This window comes from Eptatretus burgeri, chromosome 4 (assembly GCF_056783735.1).
Source record: "Eptatretus burgeri isolate ZD-2024b chromosome 4, Ebu_testis_v1, whole genome shotgun sequence".
NCBI classification, from domain to species: Eukaryota; Metazoa; Chordata; class Myxini; order Myxiniformes; family Myxinidae; genus Eptatretus; species Eptatretus burgeri.
The window spans coordinates 51,189,781-51,212,006 of record NC_140964.1 but is presented as its reverse complement, the minus strand read 5'-3'; the positions used below and the strand labels follow the sequence as shown (position 1 = coordinate 51,212,006).

Sequence of the window (22,226 nt, the reverse complement as noted above, 5' to 3'; positions counted from 1 at the left end):
CTTTGTAAAGAGGGACATGGAGGGTTTGAAGGCTTGACTGTGGGGAGGGTATATATGGCTTTGGGTTAGGAAGGGATCAATGCCTTCAGGTTGGGAGGGGATGATGAGGACTTAGGGTTGGAAGGGGAGGGTGGGGGAAGAGAGCAAGGATGGGACAGAATTGGGAGTGGAAGGGAAGGGTGAGGTCTTTTGATAAGTTGTCAGAATTACATATGTAAGTTTACGCACAGTAAAATTGTCTACCGGCAATGTGTTGGAAAGTAAAAAGTCACAAATCTCAAAAGTAGAAGTTCGACAACAATTATTATTGCAGTTTATAACTTGTAGACCATTTTGACATCATACATGTATCGTGATGCATTGTGTGTAGTGTTTCTCTCGCTCTGAACGTTTGTGCCCACCATGCCTGCACGCCCGACCCGTGTCAGCCCGGGAGAGCAAGCGTCCACAAAATAACAGGCATTACAATGTGAAAGTTGTTTGTTGCTGTCAAACTATGCACCATGGTCATGGAGATTAAACATAATTTCATAGTTTTCTCCGTTTCTATGGATTATCCAACTGCTTGGCACAGAGAAGCTACACATATATTACGATTAGCCCTGCTTACAGTTGTACCTGCATGCATGTCTGATAAATAACATAGAAAGTTCCCGATTGATTACCAAAGTGGTGTCGATCTTGGCAGATACCAAATAGAAATGCTGGGTAAAATATTGTTGCGAGCCGGGGGTCGGATTAGAAGACCACTAGGTGGGGGAAGCTATCTCGGTTCCCACCAGACTCCCTGGAATTGTAGGCCGTCGCACACGGATAATTCCGTGACGCGGCGGGTCGCTTAACCAACCATGGACACCAATAACTCAACCCCGTGACCTAGGGTCCTCCCATCTATGGGTTAATCAGGTTACCTAATTAATCACGTGGTTTAATTACCGGGGAACACGCCCTCGGTACGCCTTGTCCAAACTGGATCACTCTACCTGACCGGATCGGATACAGCCGAGCGACACTGCCAAGGATGTACCGGCTAAAAGGAACGGATTGTTGGGTATAAAGTCCCGGCTAAACTAGGATTCGGACCATGCTGGATCAATGGAAGAAAAGACAAAAACGAGCAGGGAACATTCCTAATAATAATTTATTAACAATAGGCAAGGAATGGTATGTGGCACGATCAATATTTCTTGGGGTGTGTTGTGCAGAGATAGCGGAGAGAGGTGTGGTGCAGCAAATAAACAAGCAACTTGCAAAAGTGGACACAGAGCAGACTTAACGCAAAAATAATAATAATAATGATAATGATCTTCTGCAGTCTTACTTAAGTAGACAGGCGCAAGGACACACACACACACACGCACACACAGACACAGAAAACCCGATGAAAATGGAGTATTGAAACAAGAAGGGAAAGGAGTTGAGGCTACGTTATTGGCACCTTTGTGCATGACAGCACGACGTGCCACCAATACGTTTCGGGGGGTGGATGCTCCATAGTGCGGCAGCCGACAGCTGGCACGTCGTCTCTGGCTTCAGCAGAGCGTGTGGAGACCGTGTTCGTGGAGGAGGGGCTTGAGTGGAGAAGGAACAGAGTCCAGGATGCGTGGACAGAGTGGGAGGCGGGACCAGGTTGGCAGGTGGGGTCGACGTCGTGTGGGCGGAGACGATGAGGCGGATTGTGGTGATTTGCCTCAGGATTGTGGTGACTACAACTTTGCCTCAGGACATATTGACCGATATTGCTTAGGTCAGGGGTCAAAGGGCAAAAATCGATAATATGCGAGAGCTGGAGGTGCCTTCGCGCCAAATGCTACTCCTCCTAGAGTTATGGTCAGATGGTCATGAAAATTCACACTAATCATCTGGAATACATTGTGCACAAATGATCGAGCCGGATTTTCGATTTATATCTTTGTTCACGCACAGCACCCCCTCGAACTTTGGGGATTTCTGATATCAAACTGCATTTTCGGTACTTTTGATTCAAATTGATACCGAGTAGTTATCAGTAGATGGAACTCGATGAGATTTGGTATGCGTAATCTTAGTGGTGGTTCTCTATCCGCTATTTGACATTATTTTTTTCTATATCTTATAGTTTCCAAATGGTAACCCTCTCAACTTGGGTTTCCGAGGGCCATTGAGCATTCCCGCTGAAAATTCAAAGTACACTAGCTCCAAGACGATTGAACCGAATCGAATAAATCTTTACATGCTTATAGACCGTAATGAGTACTACAACTTTGCTCATTTGCATAATGACCTATCTCGAATAGGTCAGGGGTCAAAGGTCAACAAGTGCATTTTTTGGGCGAAATTACCATTCAAGGCACCCTTGCTCCTACACGGATTAACCGATACGAATGAAAGTTCATAGGTAGATAGGATTCCAATGGTATGCAATATGATAGTGTCACTACCAGTGAGGCCGATTCTATCGATGGACAGACGAACATACAGACAGACAGACAGACAGAAAATACAACTTTCTATATACAGATTAAACCAAACATAATTTTTGATTCTGTGGACCTTCCTTTGTCCCATCTCACGTTTTGGTTCAGCTTTATCAAGTGTTTTTGGGCACAGCAAGCTAACTGAACCACGGTCTGACATGAAGTGAGACAAAGGAAGACAAAGGGTGAGGATAGAGGTGAAAAGGGCAAGGTGGGGAGGTTATTGAGGAAGGGATTGGGAAAGATTGGAAGGTGATAGAGGCAAGGGAGTTGTGGTGGGATAGTGGATTGTGAGGATGGGCAGAGGGGTAGGGATAGAAGTGGAGGTTTTGCGAAACATTTCACCATTTTTGTATTCATAATATTATGTGTCCCCTTGTATGAAACAAAGAAGAACTATTCGCTTGCAAGTGAATCTTTTGCTTGACAAAATGGCTGCCGATTCCTTGTACCAAATCACTTCCCCATGCACCTGACCTTTGACTGAAAAGTAACCTCATCTCCATACTGTAGTGCCCAATTTCCAAATTAAATCTTCGCTTAAATGGTGCTGTAACGCTATTCATAAAGACGAGTTAAATAAATAAAACACAACAGATATTTCACGGCTTGTAACTCTCAAACAGCATTGTCGCAGGTCTATACAGAAAATGTGGAACCATGCAAGGAAATTCCATAAAATTCAAAGATAGCTGCAAGCCAGATATAATATTAAAGACAGGAGAGAAAGCTATAATTCCCGTCACAAAGAATACAAACAATTCCATTTAGATTCAGCAATTAAACATGACAGGATGGATGAGAAAAATCAGAAAATTATTCAAGTGCTCACGTGGAAAAAAACTAAAATTAATTAATTAAATTGACATTTTAAAGCATCATTCACATCAGCTCCAAACAAGATGTGGGAGGAAAAGAAGGGGACGGGGGGGAGGAGGGCAGATTATTTGATCAATCATTGCACTTCGTATTGATCTCGTTTGATGAAAAAAGCTGATCTGCTAATTGGTACAAGTCTCGCAAGTCTGACTTTAAATTTTGGAGGCTGCCTTTTCTCCTCCATATCACTCATGAGGTCGATATCTGTATCTTAAAGTAATGCAGCTTTGTTAGATAAATACCAGCAATAATTGACTAACCAGTGATGGAATGAGTCATGTGGTCGAACTACTATTATTTACATCAATGCCTTAACCTGCCTGTGATATCATACTTCTGTTCTGCTAAAGGTGATAAAACAAACACAGGTGGAGCCATTTTATATAGCTGATGTTGAAATGGAAAAGCCTCTGCTGCTGTTGTTGTTGTTGTTGTTGTTGTTTTTGTTGTTGTTGTTATCCACAAGATTCAAGGACAACATAATTGAAACAAATAACATGCAATAATTATCTATTTTGAAGAGACAAAAAAGACAATCCAGGACCTCAGCAAGAGCCGAAGCTGCATTGGAAAAATAAATAGAACTTAAAAAACACCATTTGTATATATTAAAAATACAGAAATAACTTGAACAGCCTCTTGGTTGAGCGCATACCTCGCCAAGCTTGGTTTACGTTTTGTATCCAACTGATAGGCTGGATATGGTTTCAGAGCTGAAATAAAATTTAATCAGCTTGTTCTTGACACCCAACCAACTCATCCATCAAGTTTCGTCCAAATCCGTCCATTATTTTTGAGATATCCTGCTGCTCGCCCTATCACTCAATGGTGAAAAATCACTTTATAAATTCTCAAATTCAGATCTCGATCTGGATCTTCACCAAAAAATCTAATAATTTTGTCCATGTCACATACCCAAGCTCTCCACCAAATTTCATCCAAATCCGTGCACAACTTTTTGAGATATCATGTTCACCAACAAATACAGACAGGGACGAAAACATATCCTCCATCCACCTTGGGTGGTGGAGGTAAAAGGGTGGAATGCTTCATCTGCTTTCCCATCGACAAAACACAGCTGTTCCTGTTCTTACGGACAGTAAATTAAGACATAATTAATAAAAGTGTCATGGAATTGAGGTGAGGAGGGATGTGGGGGGCGGGGTAAAGAAAACAGGATGGTAGGCATTAAAGGAAAGGTGAAAGAGGGTGGATGGGTACACAAGAGAGATGGAAATGGATTGCTGGGGAGTTGTTAAGTTGCTGGTAACAACGTAAAGCAATCCCAAACAAGGTCAGTGCTAACCTTCTTTTGCAATCGTTCACACTGATGGCTGTATCCAGCTAAATTCAGCAACAGCAAAAACCTATTTCAAACACATCAAAGGGAACAACTCACATTGAAATATAGTGCACCAATTCTTTGATCAATACAAAGTCAGTTCTTATTTGGCAGTTCATATAAAAAAATGTCAACTAAAAAAAAATATATCGCTGACACTCAGAGAGTTCAAGGGAATATATATTTGAGTATGGGATTCTGTTCATGCAGAGATGCAGAGTAACGTGATATTGAGCCAAACAAAAAGGAAACATATACCATGATGAATTTGTGCTTTGCACCATGGTACCATCAATGATTTATACATCAATAAAAGGGTACAACGGTCAGATTATTTCCTCTTAACCACAAAGCTCAAGCTCAAAGGTCTTCTGGGTGTGGAGAGTAAGTAAAGTCTGCTTCATGGTGCCTTATCCTCGAAACTCGGCGATCTGCAATCAACAGCTCATGTTGAGGTTGAGACGTTGGATCCACCTTTGAAAAAGAACCTTCAAGCACGTGAACAAGGAGTGCCGATCGCCTTCGCAAGTGAAAGAGGAGGAGACGTAGACTGTGAACTGCCGTACGCCAAACAAAGCTAAAAAGAACGAAGCAGGCATGGCCAACACGGCCTGCGAGATCTTCGCCTGCTTCCTGTGCTTTGTGGCTCTTGTGGGCCTCACTGTGACTACTGCATCAAACCAGTGGCAAATCAGGATTGAAGGCAACACACCCATTACAGCCGCGTGGGTCTACCGGGGCTTGTGGCTTGACTGCACGCTGAACTCGATGGGGTCACGGGTATGCAGACGTTACTTCAACAACCTCAACCTGCCAGCGTACGTGCGGGCGAGCCAAGCGGTGATGATAGTCGGCATGTTGCTATCCCTCATAGGCATCATCCTGGCTATAATGACGATGAAATGTGCTCGCATCGGAGGAGACGACCCAAAAGTGAAAGGACGAGTCGTCGGTGCTGCAGGGGTTTTGAACATTCTAGCTGGAGTCTCAGTTGTGTCTGTGGTTTCAGTATACGCCTGGAAAACGTACATCGATTTTATCCCTGCCATAGCCCCCAAGAATGACTTGGGGATGGCTCTTTACTTTGGCTGGGTTTCCGGTTTGTTGGCACTTGTTGGTGGTGGAATGCTGTGTGCTTCCTGTGCCAGTGGAAAGAAGGAAAGCCTCCAAATCCACACGAAGATGCCAATGAAGCGAATGGTAAGCGAACCACTCTCTGATTATTCTTATAACTACAAAGAAGATCACAAAAAGATGTCCATGTTTTCCCAGCCAAGAAATTATTTGGACTCACACAAGGTTTCAAATGTACCACACAAGGAGTTCACCCAAAAAAGCACCATTCCTGAGATCCACCAAACATTGCTGCCTGTGCAAGAAATGAGCGACTCTGATGAAAGGTCAGAAGCTGTGGAATCGCAATCAAGTGGAACTCCCAACCACACAATGTCCAGGGAGAGAAATTCCACCAAGAGCTACAACCGTAACGCATATGTGTGAAGATCCAAAGTTCCAAAGCTCTGTTGCATTCCATCTGTGACAAAGTAGCCTGCACCTTCAGTATCATAACGACTACGATAGACCTCCAATCTGTGAAGGTTGCTTTTGTTTTAATTTGCATTTTATAAATTCAGAGCATTAGTTTTTGTTATGGAAAATGATGAAGTGTTGATTGCATGTTGTCAAAAATATAAATTCTTAAATTGAATTTAAGAATTGAAGGAGGTAAAACATGAAGAATTTTGTCACTTTGGAATCATTTATTGTAAAAAGTTTACAAAACATCAATGTGTTGTCCAAGATTTGGGAGGGATAGCTGTGGGAATCATCTTTAAATCATATGATTAACATGTGTTGTTGGTCCTGACTCACTCAGGATGAATCCTCCAAAACAGTTGTTCCATATGAAACATCTGCTCTGTGCAACAATTAACTTACACAAGAGGAATTCAATGGCAAGATACTTTATCAGTATAAAGCTCTTTGCCTGTTTGTTGACGATGTTATACGCATGTACATAAATTGTCTGAAAACAAAAGAGTTCCCACTTGTACACGAGTTTTATGTCAGTCTCACCATGGTCCACAAGCAAATTCACAAACTCTCTTCATAATACTCAACACCAGGAAAATATCTACGGTAACACACTACTTGCCGAGGAAATACACGTCGGGATTATAGTTTTTCTTGCTCGGATAGACAACAGTATCCTATAAAGCACAAGCCCTCTTGCTCATTACCACAGGCGCATGAAGCGAAAAATGGTGTTGAAGATTTCCTCTTAAAGCATTTGTAATTGGTGTGAATGAATAAACACATTGTTCCTCACTTATAAAATATTATTTCAACTTCGGCAAAATGCTGCAGTTGAGAGGATTCCATTGTAAACATGATTAACCATGTATTCTGGTACATTTGCTTTCTATAAAACATACATCTGCCTTCAGTTGATATCGATTTGTAATATTTATTTGTCTTAATTTGACAATGATATTGACATTTTTGATTGAAACTATGTAGCAACATGTAAATGTTGCATAAGTTCCAGGAAGAATTAAGTATATCAATTAGTACATGATTAAGCACAACTTTAGATATTTCATATTCAGTTCACAAATTTGATGGATACGAGACGACTCGTGAACCCGTTGGGTTCCCATTGTGACAGCGGCTGATGAAAATAAATCATTTCATGAAAAAAAAAAATATAGCGCCAGCGAACTATACTGCTGAGGTTGTTTGCATTGATCAAATACTCCCGAAGAGTACCTGACTGAATCGGGAATTGTTTTTTCAATCAATTTTTTCGTTGCCCAATTTGAACGAAACTTGATACTGCACACCGCAGGAGAATGGTGAGTAATGTGGCCCAAATTTTTTTCCGCCAACGTGTCCTGTTTTGGCTGTATTTTGGGAGCATACAAGATGAGAGTTTTAGTAATGTATAGATAGATAGATAGATAATGCATGGCTTTTTGTGTATTTGTGCCTTTTTGTGTACTCGTCCTTCACCCTTTGTACTCTCAAAAAGGCAGAGGAGCTCCTTGTGAGCCAACGGCCATCCATATCTTGTGCCCAACTGTGTCTGCGGATGTCCTCCTGCAGTTGGGTTACTTTTTTTTTTTTAGGAGGTTGGTGGCAGGATTTACACTCCAGCCACCGGAAAACCATTCACTCCACAAAACATAAGAAAACCCACTCCGTGGGCATACCCGCTGTGCGGCTGCCCTCCGCCGGGCAGCTCACAGGATGATGGGACAAATCCTTCGAGAACCCCACTCTTTGATGATAGGAAGAAAACTACAGGGTAACCTTACTGGGTTAGATTGTGGTTGTGTGTGTGTCGGGGTGGTGATGAGGTGTCATCCACCAGACGGCAGTCAACTTGGGTTACCCTGAGGCGGTCCCTAAAGGTGGGTGCCTGGAATGTCCTTTCCCTACGAGAGAATGATCAACTGTCTGTTATCATTTGAGCTCAAGCATTTGAATGTCAGTAATGCAGCACTCTCTGAGGTTCAGAGACCAGATAGTGGCGAGATCATGCCAGGTGGGTACACCTACTATTGGTTAGGTCGCTTTGATGGTGAACATGGCCAAGGAGTTGGTTGTAGCTGTGTCCAATAAGCTGATTCCAATGGTAATTGAGGTAACACCACTCAACGAGTGTATGATGAGACTAAGGAGTCGTCACTCCTTTGGTGTCGTTTGTCTGGTCTCTGTATATGCTCCGACTGAGGCAAATTATCTCACCGTGAAGAACTCATTCGATGCCACACTTGAGTCTGTGGTTGATCAGTGCCCAAGGCGAGATACTCTTCCAGTCTTGGGGGGTTTCAATGCATTGACAAACTGAGAAGGATGGTTTTGAGAAATGTGTTGTCCCCATGTATCTGGAACTATGAACCAGAATCACGATAAGTTCCTTAACTTTGCAAGAAGTCATGGACTTAGGGTGGTGCGTTCACGGTTTCAGCACCCACAGGCTTTGCTGGACTTGGTAATCCAATGCTGGTGATGTGGCAAAGAAGATTGACCATGTGCTCGTTGATGGTCGCTGGAGGATGATCCAGAACTGCAGGGTCTACCGGAGTGCTCAGTTCTTCAATACCGACCACAGCCTTGTGGTAGCGACTCTGAAGTTTCAGCTTAAATCCGGGAGAATGGTTCCATCCGAGCTGAAGCTGGATGTTGGCAAGCTCAAGGATGAGAGTGCAGCTGAGGCGTTTGCGAAAAGGCTGAGAGGGGATTTGGGGGGGGGTTGAGTACTTTGGGTAATACTAAAGAGTTGTTGAGTGCCTTCAAGACTACCATCCTTGATGTTGCCCGTGGATGTCTTAGAACTCACCGTAGGGCGAAGAAGAATTTTGTCTCTCAAAGGACACTGGATACCATTGACCAGAGTTGCAGGGCTCGGCTTAATGGCACAGCTGAGCTATTCAGGGAGTTGAGGCGTAAAACTGTACGTATGATAAGGGTGGACAAGGAGGCCTATGTGTGAGGAATCTGTGAGGGGGAAGAGCATCACCTGCAGTCAAGTGATTCTCATCCTGTTTACAGGGGAATTCGCACATTGCGTTCCTCCAAGGCTGTTCCTCGGTGTACTGCAGCGAGAGCAGATTGTGGAGGGCTCTTGACAGAGGAGTCCGAAGTGGAGGCCCGCTGGGCTGGATACTTTGAGTGACTGTATCAGGCTTATCCACCAGCTGTTGAGTTTGATGGCAGGGGAGTTAGTACCCTATTTCTGACCCTCCAATCAACTATAATCCACTTTCATTTGTGGAAATGCAGGTAACAGTGAACCAGTTGAAATGGTGTAAAGCTCCAGGGATTGTGGCATCCATGATGAACTTCTCAAGGCTGGTGAAAATGTTGTGCTAGTGTCGTTGCATGCAGTTCTGTGCTCTGCCTGGAACACAGGCATCATCCCAACTGACTGGAAGAGGGGCCTTGTTGGCCCTCTCTGGAAAGGGAAGGGTTATCGCCAGGACTCAACAACTACCGAGGGGTGACGTTGCTCTCACTGCCAGGCAAAGTCTTTGCTCAGAAAATTATTGAACGGATTTGCCACCATCTGCTTTAGCATCAGCGCTCAGAGCAGTCAGGCTTTACACCAAAGAGGTCAACGATTGACTGTATCCTTGCCCTCCGGGTCCTCACCGAACGCAGACGAGAGTTTTGGCAGGGGCTGCTTGCAGCTTATGTTGATATCTATAAAGCGTTTGATTCAATGAATCGGGATGCCCTCTGGAGGATTCTTGGTCTTCGTGGGGTGCCACCAAAACTGATCGATCTGATGTCTGAACTCTATTCTGGTACTGAGAGTGCTGTGAGGTGTGGTGATACCGTCTCTGACTTATTTCCAGTTGTTATTGGTGTACTCAGGGATCTGAGTTCATCATGGGTTGTCTGGTGTTGGCTTCATGGTTAGGGTAGTGGGTTTGGGAACCTCGGGTCTTGAGTTCAAATCCCGCTCAGCTGTTGAATTAATACCAGGTGGGGTTAACTCGACCTGTCATCCTTCAGAGGTCGGCAAAATGAGTGCCAGCATGCTGTTATACTGTGCCGGAGTGGCGACCCGCCCAGGATTGTGCCCAATAGCCAAGGAGACCGCCAAGGCAGCACCAACGCTCTGCACAGAGTATGGTCCCAATGGATGGATGGATGGATCAGGGGTATGTACTGGCCCCCACACTTGTGATCAAGCTGTGGTGCGCCGTAAGGGAATGTCAAGATCTCTGACCTTGATTTCGCAGATGATGCAGTCACCTTTGCAGAGACTCTGGAGATCCATTTGGGGGACCTCGAGGTGCTGAATGAGGAATCGGAGCCGCTGGCATTACGGGTTTCCTGGGACAAAACTAAGATCCAGGCTTTCAATGACATCTTGGATGCTGCTATCCTGTCAGTATCTGTCTGTGGTGAGGATGTTGAGGTCACGGAGAGATTCCCTTACCTTGGCAGTAATATTTATGTCTCTGCTGGCTGTGAGCAGAGGTCAATAGATGTCTTGGTCAGGCCTGGGGAGTCATGGATTCACTGGATCATGGGGTGTGGCGATGTCAGTACCTGTGCAGGATGATAAAAGCCCGAGTCTTCAGGTCCTTGGTGCTTCCAGTCTTGCTCTACGGATGCAAGACTTGGACTGTGACCAGGGATCTGAGATGGAGACTTAATTCCTTTGGCACCAGGTCTCTTCGGAGAATCCTTGGCTACTGCTGGTCAGACTTTGTGTCCAACGAGCGAGCGGTTGCTGAGAGAGACTCAAATGAGATTTGTTACCTGCATAGTCCGTGAGCGTCAGCTATGGCTATATGAACATGTGGCTCGTTTTCCTGAGGCTGATTCTGCTCACCTGACTCCCTCAGCGAGGGAGCCTCATGAGTGGAGGAGGCCAATGAGCCGAACACATGCCACGTGGTGGCAGCAGGTTGATTAAGATTTCAAGGAGATGGGGATGGGCCAGGCATCTGCCTGGGGGATGGCTAGATGGAGACCCCTGGAGTACCGGTGGAAAGCGGATGCAGCGACACGCTGCTCTGGCACATGCTCCCATACCTGACCTGACCTGACCTTTTTGTGTCGACACATTGTAGGCCTAAAGGCTATTGAAATTCTGTGAGCATTGCCAATCAATGTAATGTTGTTGTTTTTTTATCAACACTGAGAACGTGCCGAAGTAATGATTCACTCCCTTGATCTGTGTAACTATCTGCACCTCCAAATCCCGTGGAACCTCGAAGGGGCTGTTGTGCTCTTTTCTGAATGGCTATACTTGAACCATGCCTACATTGTTTAGACTGTTTCACTCCTTTCCCAGGAGCAGAAAGCAGTTATTTTGATTTCGAACTATGGGAATAGTTACTCTTTCGCAGATGAAAAGCTTTTTCTCTTTTATCCTGCTTGTTCAATCATTCCCCCCACTCAGCCCATTCAATATACAAGACTTGGGTTCAGGGTTTTTTTCCTTGAGAGTTCATTGATATATTTTTTTTCTCTCCCGTATGTGTGCACATTTGTAATTAACCATTATCCTTTGTATGCTGAACCTGAGTGGAAATCGAGTTCATTTCTTCCACAATGGTTTCAGCAATTGGTTCATTCTGTCTGTCTGTCTATGATCAAAAAATTACTTTATTTCAATTGAATGTTATCTTTTGAATACTGTAGAACATACGTCAGAACATGAATCGGAACATGAATCGGAAAACAGACCTGCAGTTTAGCAGTATTTTGGCTCTGAAATTGGCAAAATGTATGGAATCTCACCCCAATCGTGAATGCGCACAGTATCATAATGATCATGACAGACCTCTATTCTATGAACGTTGCTTTTGTTTCAATTTGAATTTTTAAAATTTGGAGCATTTTATCAATAAATAAATGAGGTACTGTATTTTTGGCATTAAAGTTGATGTGGAATACAAGTCAAATTGGCTAATTTCACCATTATTCTTTCCTTCATTCATAGACAAGTCGATTTGGAGGATAAGATGAAGCTAGATCAACTATGGTAGTTAGCAAAACTGTCAGTCAGTCAGAACAATATTGGTGTTGATTCCTCCCTGACAGTCACAATGCTTAGCTGTCTGCGGTACTTCCAGTGTCATGAATATTAATGAGCTGTTTTGTACATGTTGTTTGAATTACTTTGTGTGATGACCTTTCATATAAATTAAGAATTTACAGCAGACCCTCCCCATTCTTGTGGGGTTACGTTCTTGAAAAACCTCATGATGCGCAGAGTTAAGACATTATAGGAAAAAAACTAGGGTTAGGGGAACCAACTCTAAAATGTATCGACTTTTTTTTTTGCATAAAACTAGTACTGTCAGTAAAAATGATGACGATGATGATGATGATGATGAGCGTTGTGGGTTATCGAGATGACTTTGACGTCCCTGTCTTCTGGTCATCAGACTTTGTGAATAAGGAAGTGATCTTTGTGTGCTTTGCCTGTCTTTAAAGATCGTTGTACAAGGGGCCATGACAGTGTCCATCTCACGCTTGAATTTCAAGCTCCTCACGATGAAGATGAGCGAAAACCTCTCAAGATATGTGCCTTATTCTGCTTTATCCCAAGTGTTCTCTTTCATGCTCCTCAACTTTATTATATTTTCCCCTCATCACTTCAAAACAAACAAATATTTTCACTCGAAAAAAAATCATGAACTCATTCTGCCCATTTCCTTCCTTGGTTCATTCTTTCTTTATTCCTTTCTCATTACCTCCCAATTGAACAAATATTCCTCATTATTGAATTAATTTGCTTCTTCCTTTAAAAGCTTTTAATTACATTATATGATGTTTCATTTGCCTTATTTCACTAAAACCCCATGGACTTCATAACACCCCACAAGTTCTTCTTTTTCATTACTATTTGCTGTCATGAACACCCCACAATGGAATTCAAAGACCAACGAAAACTAAATCATGCAATAACACATGATAAATTAAATAAAGCAATAACACACAACAACAAACTAAATCATGCGATATCACATGCTAAACGAAATCACGCGATATCAAACTAGATCTCACCGGGTTCCTTGAGGCCTACCCATCCTTCCCATCTTGGTGTATGATCGTTTTTATTTGCATTCTCTACCTATTACCTTCAATTCCTATTTTGCCCACTTTCCCACACCCCCATCCTTCCTAACTAAACTCTGTTTCTTGTCTAAATTCAAAACAAAAAAAACAAACAAACAAAAAAACTACCTTTCTCCCTGCATACCCACAAGTCCCGATCCTTCTTCTTCTTTCTCCTTACACCGGAACACCATCATTATTCCACTTGAGCTGACCCACTCTTACCATTACCTTCACTATTTCTTCCCACAGCCTCCCATTCCTGAATCTTACCTATTCTTCAAAAATACATCAAAAAAACAATAATTTTACTTGTATCCTTTCTATCTATACACCTCCTGCAACCACGTGTATCTCTCCACCCTCTTCCTGATACTTTTCATCGACCCAGCAGCTTCACTGCGTTTACCGTTCCAAATTCACCATACACCTCCACAATTTTACTTCAACTTTCCCTTTTCCGAATGTCACGCAATCCTTATTTAAAATAAATAAATTCACTTTTGAGTATACACCTCCCACAGCCACGTGCTTCTCCCGTAAACACGTGATCTGTTTCCACCCCCTGCGTTTACCGATCCAAATTCCCCATGCACCTCATGATTTTTTCTACAACCTTTCCATTACCTAATCTGATGAAAACTCTCTCAAACAATAATAACAACAATGATAATAATAATCACGATCTCTGATAATGCTTCATCTGCCTCTTTAACACGTGTGGTTCTTATTACTGTATCATAATTCAGTACATTTCTCCTTTTTCAACAGACTGCTCTCAATTCAACCTATCATTCACACCTTGACTTAAAAAAAAAAAATCCAGCTGTTACAGCGTTTCTTCTCCATTCTTTTAATTCGCATTCATTGCATCCATCAAGAAATGTCTTTAATCGCATTTCTGAACTAAAAAAATTTCAAACCCCAGTTTGCAATGAATATTCGCTTTCAATCAACCACTTTTTCCAACTTCAGTGCCAACTCTACCAACTCACCCCTCCCTCTCAAACCAACCATCACACTCTTCTCCCCCAAAGCTTCCCTCTCACCTTTCTCAAAAACTTCCCCCTCACCTTTCTCTCTCAACTCTCCCCACTCACCATTCACCCCCTCACTCAGCCTTCTTAAAGTTGCCCCCCCCTCACTTCCACAAAGCTGCCTCCTTTCCCTGGCCTCTCACCTCCATCTCATCGCTCCACCTCCTCAAATCCTCAACTGCCTTCTGCCCCTCTCTTGCACCCCTCTCTCCCCCAGCACCACAGAGCCTTTTCTCCTCCTCCTCATCTGGCCCCATCCCCAAGCTATTTCACAATCCCCACACTCTTTCAACAACTCTCCTTACCTCTCCCCCTCCTCCCTTGTCTGACCCTACCCTCCACTCCACTCCCATCCCATGCACCAAAAGCCTCCTCCCCTCCCTCTTCATTAACAGTGTGGACCTCAAATATCCAGGGCCTTCGCTCAAATCTTACAGATCTTTCCATTCAGGTTGCCACTGACAAACCAGACATAATCTACCTAACAGAAACTTTCCTCCCTCAAGACGTCTCTGACTCCCAAGTATCTCTCCTGGTTAGGCCTAGGTCACATTTGCTCTACGGCGAGGATACGGCGGCCGTACGCCCTCTGAATTGACAGAAACGTGTGGCGGCCGCAGAGAAACTGAGGTGGCCTCAGGGAGGCCCTACGCCGTTTGGCTATCTTGTACAGGCCGTAGGGGCGCCGTGAAATTATAGCGCAGAGTTATAACTTTTTATTCATTTCTACGTTCGCCGTAGCAATTCAACAAGCCAAGCTATGACGTAGATGTGTTCCACGTCGACCGTACGTAGGGCGTACGGTGGGTTTGCGTTATTCGTGCGGCTGCCGTAAGCTATTCTCAATGAAAAATGAATTTTCCCAACCCCCAAAAAATTACGGCGGACGCACTATTTCCATGGTCGCCGTACGGTGGCCTTGCGGTCTGTGTGACTACCTGCGGGCAACGCAGGGTCGACGCACTGTTCCCCTACGCCCGCCGTGCACCTACCTACGGCCTCCGTGGCAGTCTGCGTCGATCGTGCGTCCACCGTGCGCTACCGCTAGAGATCGGAGTATAGGTGTTCGCCTATACCGTGGTGCCCCCAGAATCCCAATTTAATTCGTTCCAGGAGGCTGTTCGGATTGCAAAAAGTTCGGATTCCAAAAATATTTTCCCAATAAGAAATAATGGAGTGAATTAATCCGTTCGTGGACCCAAAGAAAACCCACTTTCAAGACACTTTAAACTGAAATTCCCCATGTTTAAGGTAAAATAAGATGAGTAAATGACCTTCGGTGACGGTGTATTGTATGTAAATTGGTACAATCACCAATCCAAAGGTCCACACAGGCTCGAGCACCGTCCTGGGCTCCGATCGCTCACGCACTCTGCGAGAGCGCTGCCCCCAGGGCAGCTCATCAAACATGATGCCCGCAGAACCACAATCACTTTCATCAAACGCATCGGGCTGACGTAATCATGGATATTCCAAATTACAACTGGTTTTGCTGTGAAATTCAATCCTTGCCCGACAGTCCGTCACACCACGTGATCGGATTGCTTTTTTGTTATTAATTAAAACACAAGATGATTAAAAAAAGAAACCACAAATGAAGGTGAAAACACGAGGTAAGGCCGAAGTCACATTTGGCTCGGCGGCCGGAGGGTCTACAAAATGTACGGGCACTAGCAATTATAAAGCGGCCGCAGTATTTCCACGGTCACACAATGTAGCAGTCACATACGTCTTTATTTTTCGGGTAGCCGCACGGCGTATTTATAAATTGTGGAGACCGAAAACGTGGGGATGCCGTACGGTCTTTGATTTGATGTCGCACGGTGACCTTAGGGCGTTCCTGCAGCGGCCATAGAATTTTCAAGGCAGACGCAAGGTGCCCGCAAGGCGACCGCAGGGGGCCCTAAGCCGAACGTGCGGCCAGACGGACGGTAACGAATGGGTTAATTAATTAATTATTTTTTTACCAGTTCTTTTGTTTCGGCTTGTCGAATTTCTACGGCGAACGTAGAAATGAAAAAAGTTATAACTCCGCGTTATAATTCCACGGCGACCTTACGACCTGTAAAATATAGCCATACGGCACACGGCCACCCTGAGGCCACCTCAGTTTCTCTGCGGCCGCCGCACGTTTCTGTCAATTCAGAGGGCGTACGGCCGCCCTTGAGCAAATGTGACTGAGGCCTAAAGTATCGATCGACATATGAGAGATGCTTTCACGAGGACTTCCACCGACGAACTGAATGAACAAACTGAATGAAGATGCAGCTCGTACAGGTGAGGGAGACACGTGAACAAACATGAACGCCACGTTGTGTTCGGTTTTTTAAAATGTATTAGGTTTTTGGGGCAAAGTTTTCTTGAAAAAATTGTTCGGATTCCAATTTGTTCAAACAATGGGGCGTTCGGATTCTGGGGGCACCACGGAATATTATAGTTATAGTATATTCAGTTATATATACTGGTATATTTTATTTCAGTAAAAAAAAAGAACTGGTATATATACCCACTTGTTACTGTCCGTCTGGCCGCACGGTCGCCTTAGGGCCCCCCCTGCGGTCCCCCTTCGGTCGCCTTGCGTCTGCCTTGAAAATTATATGGCCGCCGCAGCGACGCCCTCAGGTCACCGTGCGACAACAAATCAATGACCGTACGGCACCCCCACGTTTTCGGTCTCCACAATTTCTAAATACGCCGTGTGGCTACCCGAAAAATAAAAACACATGTGACTGCTACATTGTGTGACCATGGAAATACTGCGGCCACCGTATAATTGCTAGTGGCCGCAGATTTTGGAGACCCCACGGCCGCCGTGGCAAATGTGACCTAGGCCTTACTCCCTCATCCGGTATGACAGACATGAGCCTCGTCCTGGTGGAGGAGTTGCTCTCTTCATCAAAGACTCTATTCCTCCCTCTCCATGCACTGCCCTCACTCCCTCACACCCCCAGGAATACCACTGGCAATGGCTTCCCCTCCACTCCCACCTCATGTTTATATGTGTACTGTACCATCCACCAAACAGTGATGACTCCATTTACACCTCACTATCCGAAAACATGGACCAACTTATATCTTGTCATCCAAACTCTCTCTTCCTGATATGTGGTGACTTCAATTGTCATCATGCCAGTTGGCAAGGTGTGGGCACCTCTCTCACCTGTCATGGCACTTCAGCAAAAGCTTTCTGCGACTCATTGGGACTGACTCAATCGGTCAATTTCCCGAAGCAGATCTCAACCAATGAGATCAGATACTCCATCTCTTCTGGATCTTATTTTGACAAATTTCTCTGAAAATATCTGCTGTTCTTCCTCCGCTCCAATCGGTTCTTCTGACCACATGTTTGTCAAAGTGGACATCTCTCTGGCAGTTATCAGAGAACCACCTCAGGGCCTTCGAGTCTGGCATTTCACTCAAGCCGACTGGCAGGGTCTCCAAGCAGCCATCAAACTTCTAGACTGATCTCCTATCGCTACTTCTTCCAGCATCAACTCATCCTGGGAATTCTTTCAAGAAAACTTGCTCTCCCTCATGCACAGATTTATCCCCTCTCATCTTCAGTTGTCCTACCCTTCCTCCCGCCCTTGGTTCACTGAAGCTTGTGGCGAGGCAGTAGTCGAGACGCCAAACAGCCATTTCAGGGCAAAGCGCGCTTTCGCGTCATTATGAAGTTTTTTTTGGTTGATTCATCATCTCTGAGCTCTCCTGAATCAAAATCAGCCGGGTGCCAGACTCCCACCCTTGAGGAATTTTTTTTAGAGGCAAAAAACAAAATAGCCGCCACTGACTTTCGATAAATTCTGTTTTGGGCTGTATCTTCACTTCTAATAAACTTACACACACGATTTTGGTGTCAACTACTATGTTTCATGCGACAGACAAGGTAAATGTTGATGCTTCTCTCAAGATTGGACGACAACAGATAGTGGAATTTGAATCTGGATGGCCAACAAGCATCAACAAGACACTAACCAAGAAAGTGACCCTGATGACTTCGACCAAAAAGAGCATCAAGCTGGATGGAAAGCCAGTATATGATACTGAATTGATCTACACTCGAGTCGTATGTCTCCAACAATACAGGGAAATTGATATCAAGGATGTCCTCTCTTACGCACTGTCCCCTGTCCCAGCCTCCTTGTTTGAGAGCGGTGCGATGCGGGCTCAGTCGAAAGCAATCCTGAAGACGAAACTCCAAGTTGAGCAATCAAGTCGAATCCAAGGTGTTCCAGATGCTGTCATCATCGATGGATGCTCCATGGTATGGACTGTACATTGGCCCACAAATGGTACAGTTGAGGATTATGTGATCAACTTCATGAGAACCATCAAATCAAACCTGGAGTGTTGTGGCGTATACCTGATTTTCGACAGGTACATCAAAATCAGCACGAAACAAATGACGAAATCCAGTCGCGCACGTCATGATTCAAGTCAAAAACATGAACTCAACTTGCACACAACACTTCCAGCGCAAAAAGTGGTCCTAAATGTAGCCCACAACAAAGTACAACTGATCGATTTGATCTGTCAGTATCTGATGGCCCACATTGTGGACAACCAGACCAAACTGGTGATCACTGGAAAAGATCCTACACCAGTTCAAGTATGGAACAATTCCACTCTCCAGAGACAGGATCTGAAAACACATCATGATGAAGCAGATGTCATCATCATCCATCACTTAGTTAGAATTGTGTCAGGTGTCAGTGGTGACTCGCACATCAAAGTAGTCTGCGACGATACAGGTGTCTTTGTCCTGTTGATTCATTTCTACCTCGAGGAAAAGATGACTGTGGATGTCAGCATGGAGAGTGCGTGTGCTGGGAGGGCGAACGTAGACATTCGCCAAACAACACTGAAACACAAAAGCATTGCCAAATATCTGCCTGTTGTACATGTTCTGACCGGATGCGATACTGTGTTGTATTTGTTTGGCATTGGAAAGGCCACAGTGCTGAAGGTACTAATGGGTGGACATCATCCCACCTTACTTGGTCAGCTGGAAGCAGACGAGAAAAAGATGATATCTGAGGCAACTACCTTCATTGATGCCTTTTATGGTTCCAAAGTCGAACGTGATATGTCCACACACCAGTATCAGTTGTGGAAGTCTAAGATGGCCAACTCAAAGATTACCTCTGCTCTGAAATTGAAGTCGTTTCCCCATCGCATGATACCTTTGTTCAACATGTACATCGTGCTCATCAAGTCATTGTATGGAAATCGGCCACTCAGTCACACCCTCCAAACTTGGATCCCATCAAGTATGGATGGCAAGAAGGTGAAGACCGTGCGACGTTGTGTCCAACCACACTTCCACCTGATGTGTCTGCTGCACCAGTCACCATTCTGCAGCTGATCAAGTGTGGATGCTCCACCAGCCGGCCATGTTCCACTGGAAGGTGTGGTTGTGTGGCAGCACAGATGTCATGTTCGATGTTTTGCAGTTGTAATGCCTGATCAGACTTGTAACGAACAGATAAGGGCAGTAGCTGCTAATCAGGACGACAATGACGAAGATTGAACATAATGTAGAACATTGCATCCTGAACAAAGCAAATATTTGTTTGCTTAAAAATAAAAGGTAATTTCAAAATCATATACATGTACATACTTACTTTAAAACATAACCCAAAGTCGGTCAACTATCCACATGTATCCGGATATATTTGTGTAAAAATCGTATTCCAATATAATCATCAATTCATTGATCATTGCAAGTAATAAAGTTACTTCAGCTGTCATTGACTATTATTGTACGTATTATTAATATTTGAGGGTTCATCAAATTCAATTTCTTACGCGAAGTGATCAGTGGAACAACTGCAAAATAGCCATTTTTCATATTAAAATGGTGGCAATGTTGAAAATATGAGACAGGTCTTGTGTGTGTATGTATATATATATATATATATATATATATATATATATATATATATATATATATATATATATATATATATATATATATATATATATATATATATATATATATATATATATATACATATATACATATATATACATATACATACACAGTGGGGAGAACAAGTATTTGATACACTGCTGATTTTGCAGGTTTTCCCACTTACAAAGCATGTCGAGGTCTGTAATTTTTATCATAGGTACACTACAACTGTGAAAGACGCAATCTAAAACAAAAATCCTGAAAATCACATTGTATGATTTTTGAATAATTAATTTACATTTTATTGCATGAAATAAGCATTTGATACATCAGAAAAACAGAACTTAATATTTGGTACAGAAACCTTTGTTTGCAATTACAGAGATCAGACGTTTCCTATAGTTCTGAACCAGGTTTGCACAGACTGCAGCAGGGATTTTGGCCCACTCCTCCATACAGATCTTCCCCAGATCCTTCAGGTTTCGGGGCTGTCGCTGGGCAACACAGACTTTCAGCTCCCTCCAAAGATTTTCTATTGGGTTCAGGTCTGGAGACTGGCTAGGCCACTCCAGGACCTAAAGATGCTTCTTACGGAGCCACTCCTTAGTTGCCCTGGCTGTGTGTTTTGGGTCGTTGTCATACTGGAAGACCCAGCCATGCCCCATCTTCAATGCTCTTGTTGAGCGAAGGAGGTTGTTGGCCAAGATCTCGCGATACATGGCCCCATCCATCCTCCCCTCAATACGGTGCAGTCGTCCTGTCCCCTTTGCAGAAAAGCATCCCCAAAGAATGATGTTTCCACCTCCATGCTTCACGGTTGGGATGGTGTTCTTGGGGTTGTATTCATCCTTCTTCTTCCTCCAACCACAGCGAGTGGAGTTTAAACCAAAAAGCTCTATTTTGGTCTCATCAGACCACATGACCTTCTCCCATTCCTCCTCTGGATCATCCAGATGGTCATTGGCAAACTTCAGATGGGCCTGGACATGCACTGGCTTGAGCAGAGGGACCTTGCATGCGCTGCAGGATTTTAATCCATGACGGCGTAGTGTGTTACTTATGGTTTTCTTTGATACTGTGGTCCCAGCTCTCTTCAGGTCATTGACCAGGTCCTGCCGTGTAGTTCTGGGCTGATCCCTCACCTTTCTCATGATCATTGAGGCTCCACGAGGTGAGATCTTGCATGGAGCCCCAGACCGAGGGAGATTGACTGTTATCTTGAACTTCTTCCATTTTCTAATAATTGTGCCAATAGTTGTTGCCTTCTCACCAAGCTGCTTGCCTATTGTCCTGTAGCCAATCCCAGCCTTGTGCAAGTCTACAATTTTGTCCCTGATGTCCTTAGACAGCTCTCTGGTCTTGCCCATTGTGGAGAGGTTGGAGTCTGATTGATTGAGTGTGGACAGCTGTCTTTTATGCAGATAACGAGTTCAAACAGGTGCAGTTAATACAGGTAATGAGTGGAGAATGGGAGGGCTTCTTAAAGACAAAACTATCAGGTTTGTGAGAGCCGGAATTCTTACTGGTTGGTCGGTGATCAAATACTTATTTCATGCAATAAAATGCAAATTATTTATTTTAAAATCATACAATGTGATATTCAGGATTTTTGTTTTAGATTCCATCTTTCACAGTTGAAGTGTACCTATGATAAAAAATTACAGACCTCTACGTGCTTTGTAAGTGGGAAAACCTGCAAAATCGGCAGTGTATCAAATACTTGTTCTCCCCACTGTATCTACTATGTCCCAAAGTTTCAAGTACCTATTTGAAACGGTGTAGGAGGAGTTACAGGGTAAGACGGACGGACGGACAGACGACGGAGACAATCACAATATTCGCACTTTTCTTCGAAAGCGCAGGAATAATCACGCGACATCAAACTCAATCACGCGACATCAAACTCATTGACGCGACATCAAACTCAATCACGCGACATCAAACAAAATCAGGTGGCATCAAACAAAATCACCGACATCAAACAAAATCACGCAGCATCAAACTCAATC

General features: G+C 43.9%; 2 protein-coding genes across 7 annotated transcripts in view; one reads left to right on the top strand and one right to left on the bottom strand.

The window, feature by feature from the left end:
• Positions 1–22,226, bottom strand: part of LOC147028044 (V-type proton ATPase 116 kDa subunit a 1-like) — a 107,956-nt gene that overhangs the window by 11,727 nt on the left and 74,003 nt on the right. The window lies entirely within an intron of this gene.
• On the top strand, positions 5,032–7,123 carry LOC147028047 (claudin-7-like). The gene has a single exon (XM_085877991.1). The coding sequence runs from the start codon at positions 5,275–5,277 to the stop codon at positions 6,175–6,177; it is 903 nt and encodes a 300-aa protein (XP_085734117.1). The 5' UTR covers positions 5,032–5,274; the 3' UTR covers positions 6,178–7,123.